This window comes from Sus scrofa, chromosome 1, assembly GCF_054392235.1.
Source record: "Sus scrofa isolate SSC_HxYL_T2T_F1_AM1 chromosome 1, Sscrofa_HxYL_maternal_Yorkshire_Landrace_v2.0, whole genome shotgun sequence".
Classification (NCBI taxonomy): domain Eukaryota; kingdom Metazoa; phylum Chordata; class Mammalia; order Artiodactyla; family Suidae; genus Sus; species Sus scrofa.
In genome coordinates, this window is record NC_139383.1 from 9,084,300 (window position 1) to 9,102,885 (window position 18,586).

General features: G+C 54.8%; 1 protein-coding gene across 6 annotated transcripts in view; it reads right to left on the reverse strand.

Annotated features, from left to right (window-relative positions):
* SYNJ2 (synaptojanin 2) overlaps positions 1-18,586 on the reverse strand; it is a 97,370-nt gene that overhangs the window by 44,191 nt on the left and 34,593 nt on the right. For 5 of the 6 annotated variants that reach the window (XR_014844016.1, XR_014844002.1, XR_014844004.1 and 2 more), the window contains exons 3-5: positions 17,618-17,888; positions 12,814-13,039; positions 4,281-4,364 (exon numbers count right to left, since the gene is read on the reverse strand). Coding sequence is in view for 1 of the 6 variants with exons in the window: in XM_021086423.2 (XP_020942082.2) it covers positions 4,281-4,364; positions 12,814-13,039; positions 17,618-17,888 (581 nt within the window). In the remaining 5 variants the exon portion in view is untranslated. Of the gene's footprint in view, positions 1-4,280; positions 4,365-12,813; positions 13,383-17,531; positions 17,889-18,586 lie in introns of all 6 variants that reach the window. The other variant, XR_014844007.1, reaches the window with a different exon arrangement.

Below are 18,586 nucleotides of genomic sequence, written 5' to 3' on the forward strand. Positions count from 1 at the left end.
AGCTACCATTTTCTGGGACTTTTTAGATACTGTGCTAAATTCTAGCACATATTATGAACTTGAATCCTCTCCATAGGAGATTGGTATATCTATCCCATTTAAGAGAAGAATAAACCAAGGCTTCACCAAGATAAGAATTTCCCAAATTTTTTTTTTTTTGAGGTAAGAGTTTCTTTTTTGAAATAAGAACTTTTTTTGAGAAAAGAACTCCTCAAAAGTCCATGGTTCCAAAGAAGGAGAGCCAGAACTTTAACTGGAAGTTGGGTGCCTATAACATCGGATTCTGTAAGCTCTGGATCACGTGATTAGCTGCATCCGACCTTGATTCTTTCTGCGATGTTGCTGGTAAGCCCAGAAGCTTCACGCAAGCACCCAAGACTCACGGCCAGTGTTGCATGTACAACTTTATTCTCGTTTCAGCTCACTTCTATTTTAAGTATTTTTTCCATCTGAACCTCTTCACTATTTTAGAAACTGTTGTGAGACAATCCATCTTTCTTTTCTTTCATTTTGGAACAAAGAAAAGCAGGAATGCCCAAATGCGGGCATATGGTGCCCCGCATCCCTGAGCTTCGTAAACAGCCCTTGCCCGGGAGGAGGCAAACGCAGGCAGGGTGGGCTGGCACAAGAGCCTAATGTCATCTGCACCCTCCCCCAGCTGGCCGAGTCATCCAGGGCTCAAAACACAGACCCAACTCACCTCTGACCTGTCTATACGTGCAGGTTACAGGGGAGGAAGATTCTAAAGTGATGGGAGCGAAATCTTCAAGGACTAACAGCATATAAAAAATAAACTTGGGGAGTTCCCGTCGTGGCACAGTGGTTAACGAATCCGACTAGGAACCATGAGGTTGCGGGTTCGGTCCCTGCCCTTGCTCAGTGGGTTAACGATCCGGCGTTGCCGTGAGCTGTGGTGTAGGTCGCAGACACGGCTCGGATCCCGCATTGCTGTGGCTCTGGCGTAGGCCAGTGGCTACAGCTCCGATTCAACCCCTAGCCTGGGAACCTCCATATGCCGTGGGAGCGGCCCAAGAAATAGCAACAACAACAACAACAACAACAAAAAGACAAAAAAGACCATAAAAAAATAAATAAATAAATAAACTTGGAGTTCCCATAGTGGCGCAGTGGAAACGAATCGGACTAGGAACCCTAAGGTTGCAGGTTCGATCCCTGGCCTCGATCGGTGAGTTAAGGATCCAGTGTTGCCATGAGCTATGGTGTAGTTTGCAGATACGGCTCGGATCTGGCGTTGCTGTGGCTGTGGTGTAGGTTGGCAGCTGTAGTTCCGATGAGACAGCTAGCCTGGGAACCTCCGTAGGCCGTGGGTGCGGCCTTAGAAAGACAAAAAGACCAAAAAAAAAAAATTTTTTAAATAAACTCTACAGAGTTCCCGTTCTGGTGCAGTGGAAATGAATCCGACTAGTATCCATGGGGATTCGGGTTCGATCCCCGGCCTTGAGAAGTGGGGTGAGGGTCCGGCACTGCCGTGAGCTGCGGTGTAGGTCACAAACATGGCTCAGATCCTGCGTTGCTGTGATTGTGGTGCAGGCCGGCAGCTGTAGCTCCATTTCTGTAGTTCGACCCCTAGCCTGGGAACTTCCACGTGCCGAGGGTGCAGGCTTAAAAAGCAAAAAACAAAACCTCTATAGCTAAATGTACAAGAGCAATTAGCTCTAAGAGTAAAATTTCAGCGTGGCTATTTATAAACTGCACAACTATTCACGTGCTAAAGATGAATTACTAAAGGTACATGGTTGCTAGAAATGCAGTCAGGATCCCGGCATTTGTAACAAAAGGTACCATGAAAACGTGCAGACCAATCACCCTTCCTCGGTTTTCTCTGCTCCCCCACCCCCTCCCCCACCACGGCTCATCCATTCCCGGGGGCGGGGGGTGGGGGGGGGTAAGAGACAAGCGTAATACTGCAACTTAAAAAGCAAGCACAAGCTACTCGCCCCCAAATCTTTGCACTTTTTCTCTAACCTAAGTGAAGAAGGAGGGGGAATTTTGCAAAATGCAAAAAGACAACCAGAATCGGTCATCATCAGGCTTGCTATTGATAGTTTGGGTGGGGTGACTGACAGCTGCCCTCCTGGCCCCCCCGAAGATGACCTCACCTCTCTTTGATGACAGACAGCATTTAGAGAATCGGCACGGCTATGAGGCCCAGAGCTTAGCAAGTCCTTAAGAGGCATGAACACCAAAGCCTTTGAAACTTATTTTGAAGAAACCATGGCGTCTCTGGGGGGGGGGGGTCTCCGGGGGAGTTTCTGGGGGAGCACCAGGGTCCTGAAACTAAAAGGTGCTCCAGCTGCAGAAAAGCAAGTCACCCAAGGTCCACGGATGCGGGACAGTGGGTCAGACCAGGGACAGCTCTTCCAGGGCAGGGTCAGGCTGCGTCTAGAGCACTGGGGGGTCGAGCTGGAGACCAAAACTAGAGGGGAACGATAGGTTTCGTTCTGACTTTAGAAGAGGGAGAAAAAAGCAAGGGAGTCCTGGAAATCTGACGGAGACGGCCCAAGGGCTGGAAGACGACGAAAGGGAGAAAGGGGGAGCCATGCAGGTACGTGAAGGCCTGAGAACTCAGGCTCTGGCGTGTGCCCGGCACACTCTGTAGAGACTCGCAAGCAAGGAGAAACTAGCTGACAACAACAGCAGCAGCAGCAAGAATAAGGGCGCCATCGCAATCATGGCCTCGAACCTGGAAGCAAGACCCCCAACTGGGTGAGCGGGTGAAACAGATGAATTTCAAAGCCCCCCCAGCCCAAATTCTAAGACTCGATCATGACCATCCCCCAGTTCAGGGTTTTTTGGGGGGTTTTACAAATTGAAGGAAAACTCCAAATCTAAAGAAAATCAAGGTTTAAAACCCCTTTTAGCATGTCCAGGATAGGCAAATTATAGAGACAGAAAGTAGACGAACAGTTGCCCAGGCCCCAGGGAGAGTGACCACTGATGGGCACAGGGTTTTCTTGGTGGTGCTGAAAGTGCTCTAAAGTTAGACTATGGTGGTGGGTACACAATTCCGTAAACGCACTAAACATGAACCGCGCACTTTCAGTGGGGTGAGGCTTGTGTAGGTAAATGACACCTCATGCACTGTTTGAAGACCACGCTCTCCGCGGATGCACTGCGGAGGAATTCTGCGTCCTCAGCTGCCCTTCTCTGTGCTGCCCCTTAACGCCTCCAGCTGCCTCATGCGTCTCAGGGGTTCCTTTCTCTTGGAAAGCTGAGTGTTAGTAACGCTTTTGTCCACAGAACTCAGGGCCCCAGTGAGACACTCCTCCATTGGCCTCACCCAAGGGTGGACACGGTTCCTTTCCACGGCTGCCAGCTGCAGCACGATGCCAGCCGTAAGGACAAAGTGCTCACGGCTGAGGCTGGGTCAAGTCAAGGGCGGGTGAGACCCAGGGCGTCACAGTCCCGAGACGCTGGCAGGCGTCCCCGAGCTTCCTCGGCCCCTGGCTGAAGACCCAGCCGCCGCCACACACAGCCCTCGGGAAGAAGAGCCCAAGTGACAGGGGCCCGGGCACAGGGGTCTTCTGAGCGCACCAATGTTCCCTCGGGCCAGGGAGGAAGACCCGGGTCCCAGGTCCACTCGGCCATGAAGCTCCCGGGTAGGAACCCACTGAATGGGGCGGCTGTTCCATTGCCGACAAATGTGTTCTTGGACCCACACCCAGAGCTCTTCCTGGGACACAGATGCCAAATACCTCTGGCACCACTCAGAGCTCTGTTTCGGATGGCAAGGGGTATTTTTAGAAATCACAGGAAAGCTCTGTGCAATTCTCACGTGGGCCCCGCAACAGGCACCTCTAAATGCCAGCCCTGCTGCATGGTCCCCAGGGCCCCCTGAACCTTGCAGAGCTTGCCAGGGGCGGGTGGGCACAACTCTCAAAAGATATCTTTGGTCACATTCTCAATACACGAACGTGGGTCTAACGGAAGGTAACCGCACCCAATCACACGATATGATCCATTTACCCGCAGAGACAAAGCCCTTCCCACTCCGCCCGCGTCAACAGTGAGCTCGCGATCAGAAAATCACACACAATGTATATGTGTCTGTGCACAACACTACACACATACACACGTGTGTGCGCGCGCACACACACACTGTGATAGTTCAGCTCAATCCACACACACTGGGATAGTTCAGGGAAAAAAGACCAGCAACTGTGCCATGAAAGAAGCATGGTTAAAAGACAGGACCCAGAGCCGTCTGGAAGAGAAAAGCAGGGGAAGCAGAATACACATGGACGTGTTTCATTACCTACCTGAAGCCCTGGCTGCTCCCAAAACAGCGGGACGGAGCCTCTGATCTGGACAAAAGATGACACTCCATCATCCATGTAAATCGTCTGCACCACAAGGAGACAGAGGAGAAAGGCTTCTTCAATGAAACTGAATGTGCTGGAGCCGGGTAACAGGATCCGGCTGCCTGAGACCCGACACCAGCCACAGCCAAGGACGGCAGCGGCCCGGAGCACCGCGGCCCCGCTCCCGGCCTGGGCAAGCTGCCCCCCGACCCACAAGCCGGCCCAGCGCTCACAGGCTTGCTGGCTGCCCACCAGCCTCCGAGGATCGGCCGCAGCCAGCCAGGCATTCCCACGACCCCACTGACCTCCCGGCAAAGCCCAGCGGTGCCCTGACCCACTTTCGGGAATAGAAGCAAACAGGCTCTGGGATTTGACTGAGACCTTCCTGAGAGCCCAGCTTTCACCCTGTCACCTGGCAAAGTATCAGAGAGGGACTGGAAACGGACCGAATGAAATGGAAGAAACTGGCTGCAGCCTGAGGCCGCGGTTGACTGTACTAGTTGGTCCTGCACTTGACAGTGCAAGTCAAGACTCGACCTGACCTTGGAGTTTGTCCTGGCCCGACACCACCGTGTTCTTAAACGTGCCACGGAGTCCACACACACACACACACACACACACACACACACACACACACACACACACACACACAGCTTCCACGAGCTTCCAGTGTGACTGCACCTGCACAGACACAGACGAGGCTTCAGCTAAAGAACGCGTCTCCTCCCCGCCCCACGCTCAGCTCTTTCAGGGCGGACCAGCTCCTCACCTGCCTGCAGGCCCCCACGGATGCTGCAGCACCAGAGAATTCTAAAAGGACAAAAAGTACCATGCTGAGCATCACGAGGGGAGGCTGTGGCAGTTATCAGATGCTGCCCTTTATCTGAGTAACTCTACCCTGGCCTGGCAGGGCCGGCCAGGCCGATGCTGCCGGCCCTTTCCATCTCGTACTGGCCTGCTCCCTTACAGGGTAGCTTTCCACGCGGCTACATCACCCTCAGATCACACATGCATTAGTAATTCCGCAGTGGGAACCTGAACGTTAGACCCGAAGCTTCCCTGGACGGCAGGAATTACACGAGCCTGGTAGTTACGTTGGGCTGACCCGCTAGCCTTCAGCCTCAAAGGAAAAACACACCAGGGTTAAGAATTGTTCTATTTCTAGGTATTGACTATAAGCCAATTTGTTACCCTCTATGATTCTATTGACAAAAGAGAAAGACAGTAGCAGGTTGTTTGTTGGCAACAACGAGATTAAATGCATAAACCTAGCTGCCGGTGTGACATACACACATCCAGATGGTTGAGAGATAACCAGTTCAGCCAGTATCTTTATGGAGTTCCCACTGTGTCTCAGTGGGTTAAGGACATGACATTGTCTCTGTGGGGATGAATCTAGATCGAACCTCTAGCCTCACTCAGTGGGTTAAGGATCTGGCATTACTGCGAAGTGTTGTAAAAGTCATGGATGTAGCTCGGATCCCAAGATGCCATGGCTGTGGCGTAGGCTGCAGCTGCAGCTCTGATTTGACCCCTGGTCCCAGGAACTTCCATGTGCTGCAGGTGCAGCTGCAAACGAGGAAAAAAAAAAAAAGACGCCTCTTAACAGCGCCCAGGAGCTGATTTAAGCTCAAGCAGTACTAGCCTTTACTGTAACATGTGCTGAAAGTACTACTTCCAGCGTTAGACCGTGTCCTTCTTGAGCTGGAAATTGCACTGAACCAGCTTCAGAAAATACTGATGGGCAGTCCAGGCGCTCCAGACCCTACCCCTAGGACAGGGAGAAAAGATGTTGCCCAGTTTCTCCACTCTTCCTACCCCAGTTCTATCCGCCGTCCTCTCATTAGGAACCTCCTTGTTCCTAAGGCATCACACAGCGCTTTCCCTACTGGGCCAAAGAACTCAGCTTTGTTCATTTTTTTAGGGCTGAACCTGCAGCATATTGAGGTTGCCAAGCTAGGGGTCCAATTGGAGCTACAGCTGCCAGCCTACACCGGAGCTACAGCTGCCAGCCTACACCACAGCCACAGCCACAGCCAGATCCAAGCTTGCGTCTGCGACCTACACCAAAGATCATGGCGACGCCAGATCCTCAACCCACTGAGTGAGGCCAGGGATTGAACCCGCAACCTCGTGGATACTAGTTGGGTTCTTAACTCCCTGAGCCACGACGGGAACTTCAGAACTCAGGTTTTGACACTAGTGGGAGAGTCAAAGCCTCACTCTCAGAGGTAATTTTAGCAGAGGGTCTCTGGGGCCCCTGGGGTCGGGGGGCAGGATGGGGAGTGGATGCAGGGCAGTGCGTGGGGCACCACCAACCTCCACTCTGCCCAAACCCATCTGCCCAACGACGACCCTGGTTCCTCGACCACCTCCAGCCTCAGTTTCCCTCTTTCAACGGAGTTAGTGTCACCCGGTCACAGGGGGCAAGTGCCAAGGGCAGCACAGGAGGGAGCATGACCGAAGTCCACGGCAGTCACCCCCTCCCCTTCAGTCCAGGAGCATGCCGTCCCGTGAGAGTGGACAGGGCCCCCCAGGGGACAGAGAGGGGTGGGCAGGGCTCAGGACACGGGACCAGGGACCAGGCACCAGGGAAGGAGAGGGGGTCAGACAGAGATGGAGGGCAGAGCAGGAGGGGCTGCAGGAAGGGGGAGCCACCTTGGGGTATGGCTGGAGGCTGGGCCTGGGACCCCTGCCCTTGCACCCAAGTGCCCCCTCCCACACAGGGTTGGGAGCAGCAGCAACCCAACAACTTGAGAGGGGAAGGAAGAAGCAGGAAGACAATGGCTGGGTACAGACACTACTTCTCTCTAAACGGCTTTTTACGGAAGGTCTGTCCCCGATGAGGTGTTGGCAAAGCAATTCCCCCAAGTCTGCATCCCTGGAAGGGCTCTCGGGGTCGTCCCGGCCTCCCTGGATTAATCACTGGCCTTATCTTCAGTAGCCAGTATTTATCTATCCTCCTTTGTTTTCTTTGGGCGGGCGATGGGGGGTGGAGTGGGGGGGACAGTGGGACTGTCTGTGCCGTGAGTCACAGCCGCAGAGCGAGCCCCCCAGGACGGGCTCCCAGCAGAGCTGAAGACTCGACGTCCCCCCAGGGAGACCGAGAGGCCATCTGCACCTGCGCACACGCATACACACAAGTGCACACACAACACATCTGTCTGTGCAATCACATACACCACACACCCATGCCTGCATTCACACACACACAGAACACTCCTATGCGTGCGCACACACACACAGAAGCACACACAGCCTGCGTGGGAAGAGCTAGACTGTTCTACCTGCTTAGGGAAAACCTAAAAGCAAGGCAGTGTGTATCATTGCTAAAAAAAAAAAGAAAAAAGAAAAGAAAAGAAAAGTGAAGCAGGAGGGGGTGGTTTGAAAGCAACTTCCTTTTCTGGTTCCCGGAGAATCTGGCTCGGGAGAAGCCCAGGTGCCTACTGAAAGTCCCCAGATCAGGGGTCCAGCCTGCTCCATCTCGTCCCATCTTGTCTCAGTGATGGAGGCACAGTAGTCCGTCGGCCACCTTCAAGCATCTGCTACAGGACGTCCCCTCCCCAGTGGCTAAGGTCTGATGTGTCTCAGTTCCTCTGCAGGGGGGCACGGGCCAGAGGTGACCTGTGGCATCACAAGAGGGGCCCAGCTGCCCCAGCTGAGCCTGCTTCCTGCCAAGGGCTCAGGACCAACGTCCTCAGAGCGGCCACCTGCCATCCTCGGGGGCAGACGTGGGGTTTCCAACACTGCCGTTTCTCTCACGGGAAGCAACACCCGGCTGCCTAAGTGACGGCGCCTCGCCCTGTCTGCTGGGTCCCTCTGCTCTGAAGGCCTCAGGGCCCGATGCACAACCTGCTCTTTCAGCAGAAGCAAAGCCACCGAGACCGCACATCGAGGGCATCCGCTGCCCCAGACACCATCCCGACCCAGCCGCTCACAGCCATGGCTCTGGGCGCATGCCAGCTTCCCCCCAGTTGATGGGAGCAACGTCTCCTGGGTCCCATCAGCTCACTGGAGCCCCAGGTGGCAAATTCAATCCAGCCACAGGCAGCATCCCTCACGCTTCCTGCACGTCCACCGTCCCTGGCCACATCCCTGAGCTCAGCATCCCCCCAGGCTCCCATCCCGGACTTAGAAGTCCCTCCCTCTAGGTGGCCGGGATGGGAGGAAGGCATAGCTTCTTGGCAAGAACACTCGTAAGTTTATACTCCATTTAAAGAAAGATTTTTGTGTTTAAAAACCAAACAAACAAAACAAAAAAACCTTAGATCAACCTAAACACCTCTATTGCTACAAAAGCTGGGAAACGAACAAGCAAACAAACCCCTGATTCCAGAGAAGAGCAAATAGTTTCTTTTTTGGTCTTTTTAGGGCCCCACCTGTGACACATGGAGGTTCCCAGGCGCTAGGGGGCAAATCAGAGCTGTAGCTGCCAGCCTACGCCACAGCCACAGCAACGCCAGATCCGAGTCTCATCTGCAACCTACACCAGAGCTCATGGCAACGCTGGAACCTTAACCCACTGAGCGAGACCAGGGATGGAACCTGCATCCTCATGGATGCTTTCAGATTCGTTTCCGCTGAGCGTCGAGGGCAGCTCCAGCAAGTGGTTTCTTCTACAAGTGGGAGCAACACGAGTTCCCTGTCCTGCGGGAGCAGCTGCTTCCCCTTAGCCTGCTCTGCTCATCCTGCCTCTGTGAACATTTTTAAAAAGGGGGTGATGCCCCTGCATTAGACACGAACTGGAGTTGGCCTTGGGGAGCGGCGGAGTCCCCATCACGGCTGCCCAGGGGCCCAGGGTGAATCATCAGGGCACCCCTGGGTAGGGCGCTTTCCAGAGGCCGCCTCCACTGCTCTCCTTGGTGGGGTCTTCCTCCCTCTCCTCCCGCTCCCACCTCGCAGGGTCCTCTCCTGCCTCGCAGACTCTGCTGTGGCTCCATCTCTTTCCAGGCAGGAGGGCTCTGGCCAAGGGAGACACCCCTGAGGGCACAGCCGGCTGCCTGCGAGGACCAGCTGGTCTGACTCCTTCCTGCTGCATCCCCAGCTGGCAGGCTCCCAGTCAAACTCAGCCGTGAGGCTCAGGATGTGCTTCTGTGTGGCCAAGGAGGACACCCCTGGAATCCTCTCTGGGACACGACCCCTCTCCGCCCCAGGGGTCACCCTCTCCCCCGCATGCAGCACGTGGTCTGTGGTTAGAAGCCTGAAGCTCCATAAGGAACTGCTTTGGGTGCGAGGCCACGACCTCCTGCCCATATGTGCCTGTGAAAATGAAATCACAGTGGGGGTAGAGGGTTGAGTCACGGCCTCTCAGTCTGAGTGGGACAGCAGTTGGTGGCATCCGGCTGCCTGTCAGCTCGTGGGAGCAAGGTCGGGGCCAAGGACTCATCCAGAGAGCAACCCGGGGTTGGGGCGGGGGTGAATGCGAACATGGAAGACTACAAAGTTTGCAGGAGCCAAGAAATCCCTCCCCAAGCCTAAGAAGGGAGGCAGGGGCAGGCAGTGTGAGTGGAGGCAGGGCTGCAGCTCCAGGAGCCGGGTGGGGAGGCCACTGCTGTCTCTAAGGCCTTGCTGGACTGGCCATGAGGTGCCGGAGGGGACAAGTCCCTGCCTCGGAGCCTGGCACGCAAGAAATAAACACAAGTCACCAGGCACACGTACATGAAACAACCAGGGCAAAGCCCCAACCCTAGTCTGTAGAAAAACAAGAAAAGCCACGCCACCTGGGAGATGCTTCAGAGCTGCGTGCTCTGCATTTAAAGCAGAGCCCTTGTCTGTTAACGTCGGATTATATCCTTGCGATGGACCGAATGGTCCCCACAGACAGTGATGAAATCCTAACCTGGCACCTGGCAACGCGACCTCATTTGGAGAGAAGAGTGTGGCAGATGCAGGTAGTTAAGAAAGGGCCCTGGAGTTCCCGATGTGGCTCAGCTGGTGAAGAACCTGACACAGTGTCTGCGAGGATGAGGGTTCAATCCCTGGCCTCACTCAGTGCGTTAGGGATCAGGTGTTGCCGTAAGCTGTGGTGTAGGTCACAGATGCCACTCAGATCCAGTGTGGCTGTGGCTGTGGTGTAGGCTAACAGCTGTGGCTCCAATTAGACCCCCAGCCTGAGAACCTCCATGTACCTCGGGTGCAGCAGAAAGGAAGGAGGGAGGTCCAGCTGGAGCGGGATGGGCTATGAATCCAATGCGACTGGTGTCCGGATGCCAAGGGGAGAGTCACGCACGGGAGAAAATGCCACGCGGAGGTGGAGAGAGAGGTGGATGTGATGGCGCCACCGCTGGGCCACCAGGAGCTGGCAGAGGAGGGATGGATGCTCCCTCAGAGGCTTCAGAAGGAGCACGGCCCTGCTCCCGCCTTGACCTGGGGCTCTGGCCCCCGGAGCGGGGAGACAACACTTGCCAGGTGTTTGGAGCCCTCTTGCCTTTTGTGGGGCTTGTTACAGCTGCCCCAGCAAATAGCTTCTCACACTTTCAGTGATAAAATGGTTTGCATTTTAGGAACAGGCAGTGATAAGAGGGCAGTTGCCTCTCCAGTAACTTACCTGACAAGACACAAGAGAGGAGTCCCCAATTTTAACTAAACCAGTTGACATCCAGAAATCCGGGGCGCCAGGCAAGGTTCTCTCTGGACGGGCTCGCTCCAGAGCTGCCCAATGAAACTTAAATCTGCTCAGTTACCAGGGTCGGGGGCTCTGGGATTTGGATTTGTGCAAACATATTTCACACCTTTGGCCCCCAGTTCCCAGCACAGAGCCCAGCCTCTGGTAGGTAATAAATAGTAAAGATGTGTGGGATGAAGGTTCTAAGATGACTAATACCAGGCTATAGACTGGGATGGGGAGTTCCTGCTGTGGCTCAGAGGTAATGAACCTGACTAGTATCCATGAGGACACGGGTTCGATCCCTGGCCTTGCTCAGTGGGTTGGAGATCTGGTGTTGATGTGAGCTGTGGTGCAGATCACAGACACTGCTCGGATCTGGTGTTGCTGTGGCTTTGGTGCTGGCCGGCAGGTTACAGCTCCCATTCGACCCCTAGCCTGGGACCCTCCATGTGCTGCAAATGCCAAAAAAAACCAAAAAACAAAAAACCCCAAAACATGGGATGGAACGTGGTAAGGAAGGTGGGGCACGGAAACACCAGCAAATAATTGCCACCATGCAGACATGACCAGGAAAAACGAAAACGGCCTCCATTTGGTGGCCACGATTTTTCTCTCTCTCTCCTTTTTTTTGGTCTTTTTAAGGCTGCACCTTAGGCATATGAAGGTTCCCAGGCTAGGGGTCCAATCGGAGCTATAGCCACTGGCCTCCACCACAGCCACAGCAACTCCAGATCTGAGCCACATCTGCGACCTACACCACAGCTCACGGCAACACTGGATCCTTGACCCACTGATCGAGGCCAGGGATCGAACCTGTGTCCTCATGACTGCTAGTCTGATTCATTTCCACTGAGCCTTGATGGGAACTCCTCTGTCATTTTTAACCAGATTTTTACTGACCAGCCCTGTCTATGTCCAGGAGAGCAGACAGTGAGAGCAGAAGTCAAAGGCAACAAAGTGCCACTGAGGCTCATCTTTAGGCTCCTGCCCACCGTCTTCCTACTCGACATCTGACCCCGAGAGGCCCCTCCTCCCCTCTGCATCCTTGGAAAGCCCAGGCAGGTGCCGCTCGCACACGGAAGGCAGGTGTTTGACTCTGTGCTGAATTAAATTGGCTAAAGTCCTGGGAGGCAACACCTCTCACAGCTGCAAGTAATAAGAGGGGATGCAAACCACAGCGCCACTAAATAAACACAGGCTGTGTGCAGCCTGACACCCACAGCAGTATCGCACCTGTGCCTTCCACGGGCTTTCCTGTATGATTTCTTCCACCTGTTAGTCTACACAGTGGTATTATCCTCAAAATGCATGTTAGGAAAAAATAAAGCGATTGTGAGACAGCATCTCTGGGAATGAGAACAGAATTTAGGGGGGAAAAGTCAATGAGAAATTAAGCAGATGGTTCTGTTCCACGGAGCTGAAAGCAACTGCTCTAACATGCAGAGCTCACAACGCCCAGCTGCTCCAGCCTTGCTTCTAGGAGGATGCTTCAGGGATTTAAAATGAAAAAAAAAAAAAAAATCACTGTTTCTTCTCTCAGCCCTCCGTTACTAATCTACCTACTTTCGTCTTCAAAAGATTTTCAAACCCTATTGGTTCATCCGGCAGCTGCTCTCTGAATAACTGCCACCCTTGGTGATCACAGCAAAAATTCCTACTTCTTTTTAGCTGAAAATAGCTCAGGTAAGCAACAGTTTCGCAGCATGAGAAGAGAATCAAAAGAGACCCTGCAAACCAGAGGCCTGTTTGCAGACGGAGCCCCAGCGACACATCCCTTCTCCTGGGAGGGTCAGGGGCGCGTTCATCAGAAACGGCGGACAGCGCCCCCTCCCCCGCCCCCACCGCGAGGAGCCACCAGGGGCCACTGGCCGGCCGGGCACTGACCTGCTCCGTCTCCACGAAGTTGGACACGTGGCCGTCGTCGTTCACGCCGCGGGTGTGGAAGCGAGCGCCGGCGCGCTCGCAGCTGATGCGGGAGATGAGGCAGGCCTTGGCCTGCTTGTGGGAGGCGTACACGGTGCGGATGGCCACCACGCCGCAGATGACCTTCAGCAGCCAGTCGCAGCAGCTCACCTGGTGCTGCCGCAGGGGCACGTGCAACAGCTGGTTCCTGCAAAGGGAGCCCCGCAGTGACTCGGCCGCCTCCCGTCCTCCGGGAAACGCTGCGCCCAAAGCCGGCAGCCGGGGGGGCGCCCCGCGCGTTCCCCAGGAACTCCCGGGACACGCAGCCCCGGCTGGTCACGTGCTTTAGAGACACCCCAAGACGCAGGGCCACTGAGATGCTGCAGCAGGAAAAGGACTCCACGCGACTGCCCGGCATTGACAGCAGTGAATGGAAGCCAGGCCGGGTGCAACCAATCACTGGCCTTTCAGAGAATCTCAGAGGAGCCTCTGCTTACACCGGGAGCCTCCGCGTTTTTTTGGTCAGAAATCCCATCAGTAAAAACTTAGTCCTGTTTTATGGTTAAAGAATAATGATAAACAATAAAATGACAAGCGATTAAAATAATTAAATATATGTATGCTTATTTAAATTATCCACAGATCCCACAAGGTACATATAATGAAAGCATTACAAAGCATTTCAAAATAAAAAAAAACGAGACGAACACTTAACGAAAGTTCCAGTACCTCCTCCCCACGCCCAGGGGATTGTTCTGGGTCTCTGGCATCCGTGATGACCACCACGGGGATGAGAGTCACTGTTTATCAAGACCCTTCTAAGAGCTTTGGGATGGATCAGCTCACGCTGTCCTTGAAATAGCTTTATACAAGAGGCATTATCATTCACCCCATTTTGCAGGGGAAGAAACTGAGGCACGGAAGAGAAGAATGTGCCCAAAGTCAGGGAGCCAGGAACGGGCGTGTGGAGCTTGGAGCTGTGCTCTTCATGCCTCCGGTGCAGGCCCCACCCCGACCACTGCACCTGCTCCCGGCCACGCCCTTCTCTCGCCTCCCACTCGCCCAGCACCCACTGGAACTTCCTGAGCAGGTTAGTGGCTGCTCTGAGAAGTGGGGCCATGGAGAGGGTGCGTGGACCTCACGCTGCTTCCTGGATCCACACGGTTCCCCCGAGGGATCCGGGCAGTGCGGTTCTGAGGCCCCCAGCACGCTCGCAGGTGACAGGAACCACTATGGGGCAGTGAGTTAATCTAGATCACATGCCCTATTTGTTTTAAAAAGGCAGCTCTATTCCTGCCGGGAGCCTTCCTCAAAGAGAGCAGCTCTCTCTCTGTTCTAGAAAAGTGTGTCCTGAGCTCTCGGGTCCCAGGCAGGCAGCTTCTCCAAGCAGCAAGAAGCAGCCATGCCCTGCTCTCAGGCCAGCCTCCCTGACGTGACAGCACTAAGGGACATTCCCCAGGGCGCAGGGCCAGGTCTCAGCTCTCACACCACACCGCTGATCTGCCTGAAGAATGATGGGCGTGAAGCATTAATTACTGTGCAAAAACACGTTTCCCTCTTCTGAATCCCTCTCTAAAATTCAGATGATGCACCAGCTTTAGTAATCAGCATATCAAATCTGCACATGGCACCAAAGGAAGGCCTCCAGAATATTCCAGGGTCTTCTAGCCACACAGCTATGGCTGCCGTCAATCACCAGGGCAGAAGGAAGCTATCGCCAGAGAGACAACTCTAAATAATCCCTGTTTGTAGTCACACGGGCCTGACCCCTGTGGGAAGACGGCTCGCATCCTTGAAGGAAGAACCCAAATCTACGAAGGAAAAGAGCTTGTGTTTCCTTCCAGGACTCGACTGAACTGGGAAGCAATTACCGGTGGGGAACCGTAACCAGCCCAGAAAAACGGCTTCTCTGGCCGTACCCTCTCCCTCATCCACCAGCCACGTTCAGGGTTGACCCCATGTGACTCCAGATGTGGGTTCAGACCTTGAACCCAGCACCCCAAATGGAGGGTTCAGGCAATCAAGCCCATGACCACGCAGCTGGGGCTGCCTTAGTTGTGGTCAGATCTGTGGGTGCCACCCTGAGCCCAAACACCACGCCCTGGAATGGGGGAGGGCCCGGCGGCCTCCAGCGCTGGCTTCCAACTTAGGATGGCCTAGTGTCCCTTGGGGCCTCCTCCTTCCCAAGCCCCTCCCAGCCTCCACTCTGTGAGTTTCTGCTTTGTCTTACTCTTTTCTGTTACCTCACATCTCTGACCACAAAGCTGGCCTAAGGAGGCCTGGAAAGAGCCCTTACAAAGGAGTTTCCCTGTGGCGCAGTGGGTTTAGGATCCGGCATTGTTGATACAGTGGCTTGGGTTGCTGCCGTGGCATGGGTTTGATCCCCAGCCAGGGAACTTCTATATGCCGTGGGCGTGGCCAAATAAACAAAACAGGGTGATCTGGATTCCTCAGGCACCCAAGGCATGCGGTAGGCCCTAAGACCTCTAGCCTCTGCTCATCACACAGTCCCAGCTGCACATAGACCCCTGCTAATCCACAGCCCCTGCGTCCCTGACCTTGGCCGCCTTCAGGAGCATTTGCACCTGCAAAATGGAACCAGTGATGCAGACACACCATCCCCTGGACCTGTTATCCAGAGTGTGGTCCTCAGGCCAGCAGCACTGGCATCACCATCAGCTCCCTGCTGGAAACACCGAGTCTCGGGCCCCAGCCCAAACCCGCTCCAACCGAATCAGTTAACAAGATCAGCAGGAGAATCACGGGCTCAAAGTTTGAGCATAATAGTACCCGAAAAATTCAACAAAGCCAGAGAACCAAAGAGGATGGGAGAGGGGCAGGGAGCACCAGGGCACGTGGAAGGACCTGATGGAGCCCCTTTCTCCAAAAGGAAGTCAGGGGAGTTCCTGTCATGGTGCAGCAGAAACAAATCCGACTAGGAACCATGAGGCTGTGGGTTCGATCCCTCGCCTCGCTCAGTGGGCTAAGGATCTGGCTTTGCCATGGCCTGTGGTGTAGATCACAGACACGACTCGGATCCTGTGTTGCTGTGGCTGTGGTGTAGGCCGGCAGCTGTAGCTCAGATTCGACCCCTAGCCTGGGAACCTCCATATGCTACAAGTGTCGGCCCTAAAAAGCAAAAAAGGGAAAAAAAGGAAGTCAGGAATTCACTTGGGGAGCATGGTTCGAAGCACCAAGGAAAGACCGCTTATCTGATGATGGAAATCTACGACCTCCCCTGTCTGGGCAAAGGGAGGGCGGCACAAAGAAGGTACAGAGAATCCTCAGCAATCCTGCCTCGGGGCTGGAAAGCGGTGTAGCCCCCAAGGTCAGCGCTGGAACCCAAGATCCCCTCACTTGGTGAAGTACACTGGGACAGTTCCCACTGCAGGGTTTTCATCCCTTTTGCTTCCAAGGGGCACCACTGTATGTAAATCACTGCCCTCTGGCTCTTTCACAGGACCAGTCAGGGTCGTGACCTCCAAGGCCCAGAAAGGGCGGTCATTTACATATTTATAGGGTCGTCCACACCTGGCTGGAGTGCCAGGTGTGCCTAAACAAACAGAAGCCCAACCACGCTGCCTGGGCTTCACAAGGCTGCAGTCACCTTGGCAGGATGACTCAGCTTTTCTGCGGATGTGACTTGCTTGGTTTTGTGGTTAACAGCATGGGATCTGGAGCCAGAATGCCTGGGTTCAAATTCCCTTGGTTGTTCCAGCCTCAGTCTCCTGATCTGTAAAATGGGGGTCACAGAGCCTTTGCTCCTAGGGTTGCTGTGAGGAGTATGTGAGCTGTGACCTGCACAGAACTTAGGACAGAGCCTGGAGCACGAGTGCCGATATAACCTCAGTGGTAAATACTGTACCTGGAGGAAAACCGGCCTTGCTGAGGGGCCCGGGACCAGGGATGCGCAGAGCGCTATAACTGCGCAGGACGCCGGGAGGCCTTCCCACCAGAGTGGACCCCACCTACCTTTTTCTCTAAAGAAAAACCTAAGCCAAAGGATGCATTTAATCAGAGAAGTGAGAAAATACAGAGAAAAGTGAGAAGAGTCAAGCAAGACACAATAACGATAGTTCAGCTGGTCAACAAAGTCAAGGGCCTTTAGTTAGCTCTTCTCCAAAGACTACATATAATATTCTGAGTCTGGTCTTTGGAGCTGTTTGGCAGGTGCTGAAGCCCCCACCAGCTGGAAGAAATGACCTGGATGCGGCCCACAGCACGGAGACCCCAGACCGGTTGCAGTCAAAAGACCCAGTGACCCCGCCACCCACCATTCAGGAAAATGCCCATGAGCTGATCACGCCCTGCTCCTCAAACACAGCAAGACTCCTCACTACCCCCTTGGAGGGGGGCACAGTCCTGGAGGCTCTAGCCTGCTGGGTTCCCCTCTTTGCCTGGCAATTAAAGCTACTTTTTCTGTTTCCTCCAAGTCTGTCTCCATGTTTCTATTCGGCATCGGGGTACAGAGGCTGCTGAGATTTCAGCAAACAGCACAGGCTGGGCACCTAGGAGGTACCAGAAAGGTGTCGGCACTTAGGCTCTTTATGTGAAGATTGTCCTTCCTAGGTCTACCTCAGACCACACTGAACACTGTCTCTGACCCCAGGGTGGGAGCAGGGCTAGCTTTCCTCTCACTGTGCGGAGGGGAGCCGGCACGGGTCACAGCTCTCTGGTACCCATGCGCCTGGGGAGGATGCAAAGAGGCGGTCAAGGATGCAGGTGGTGCCCATCAGATGCCGCCCCCCATGGGAGCTGGGGGTGGGCAAGGTGGGCCGGGTCTCACCAGAAGAAGGAGTTTCCCCACTCGGAGCTGGCATCGCCCTGCTTCTGCGCCCGGATGGTGAGGTCGAAGCAGGAGCCATCGTTGGGCCACGAGAAGTAGAAGACCCCCGAGTTGAGGATCTTCTTCAAGGCCACGAGGCGGTCCTCCTCCTTGGCCTCTTCCTGGAGTGGGTAAAAGTCAGTGGCGGTGATTTTGTAGATTTCGGCTTCGGGAATCCTGCCCACAGACGTGCAGCCTGTCACCAAAACCAGGAAGCTCAGAAAGGTGCCACCTGGAAGGGAATGAGACATGGGGTGAGGATTACAGGCAGCAGGGCAGCCAGCGGCAGTGCAGGTCGACGCAGCCCGGCTTCCAGCTGCAACCAGGCCGCGTCCAGCTCTTTCCCTGCCGCCCCGGCACCTCACTGCCTGAACACGGCTCAGGGATCCACCCTGGCACCCGAGCCCAAAGCCAGCGCTGTGGTTCCAGAGGTGGGCTCCTGATCAGCAGCAGCAGCAGCAGCAGAGCAGCTGGATCTGGTTAGAGATGCAAATTCTTGGCCCCACCCAGACCTCCGGGGCTGGGCCAGCAGCCTGTGCTTAACCAGCCCAGGTGGTCCTGCTGCCTCCAGAGCTTGAGGGTCTTGCCCGGAGCCTTCCCAGCCCCACCTGGCCCCATACCTGCCTCCCAAGCCGCTCCAATCCACCCTCCTCCTGAGTCCTCAGTGGCCGCCTGACTCAGAGCCCCCAGATCAGTCCTCTGATGCCAGAGTGAACTCTCATCTTTACTGATTCCAGGCCTCCCTCCTCTGCTGACATCCTTCCGGGCTCCTACTTACCCACAGGGCTGAAGTGGGAGCTCCTCCCAGCACCTCACACCTGAAGCTCTCCCCCACCGCACATGGCACCCAGGGTCCAGCAGCTCTCACAGGCCATCTCAATGCACCCTTGCACCCCTGTCACCTTCCCAGAACTCATCCCCACCCTCCTG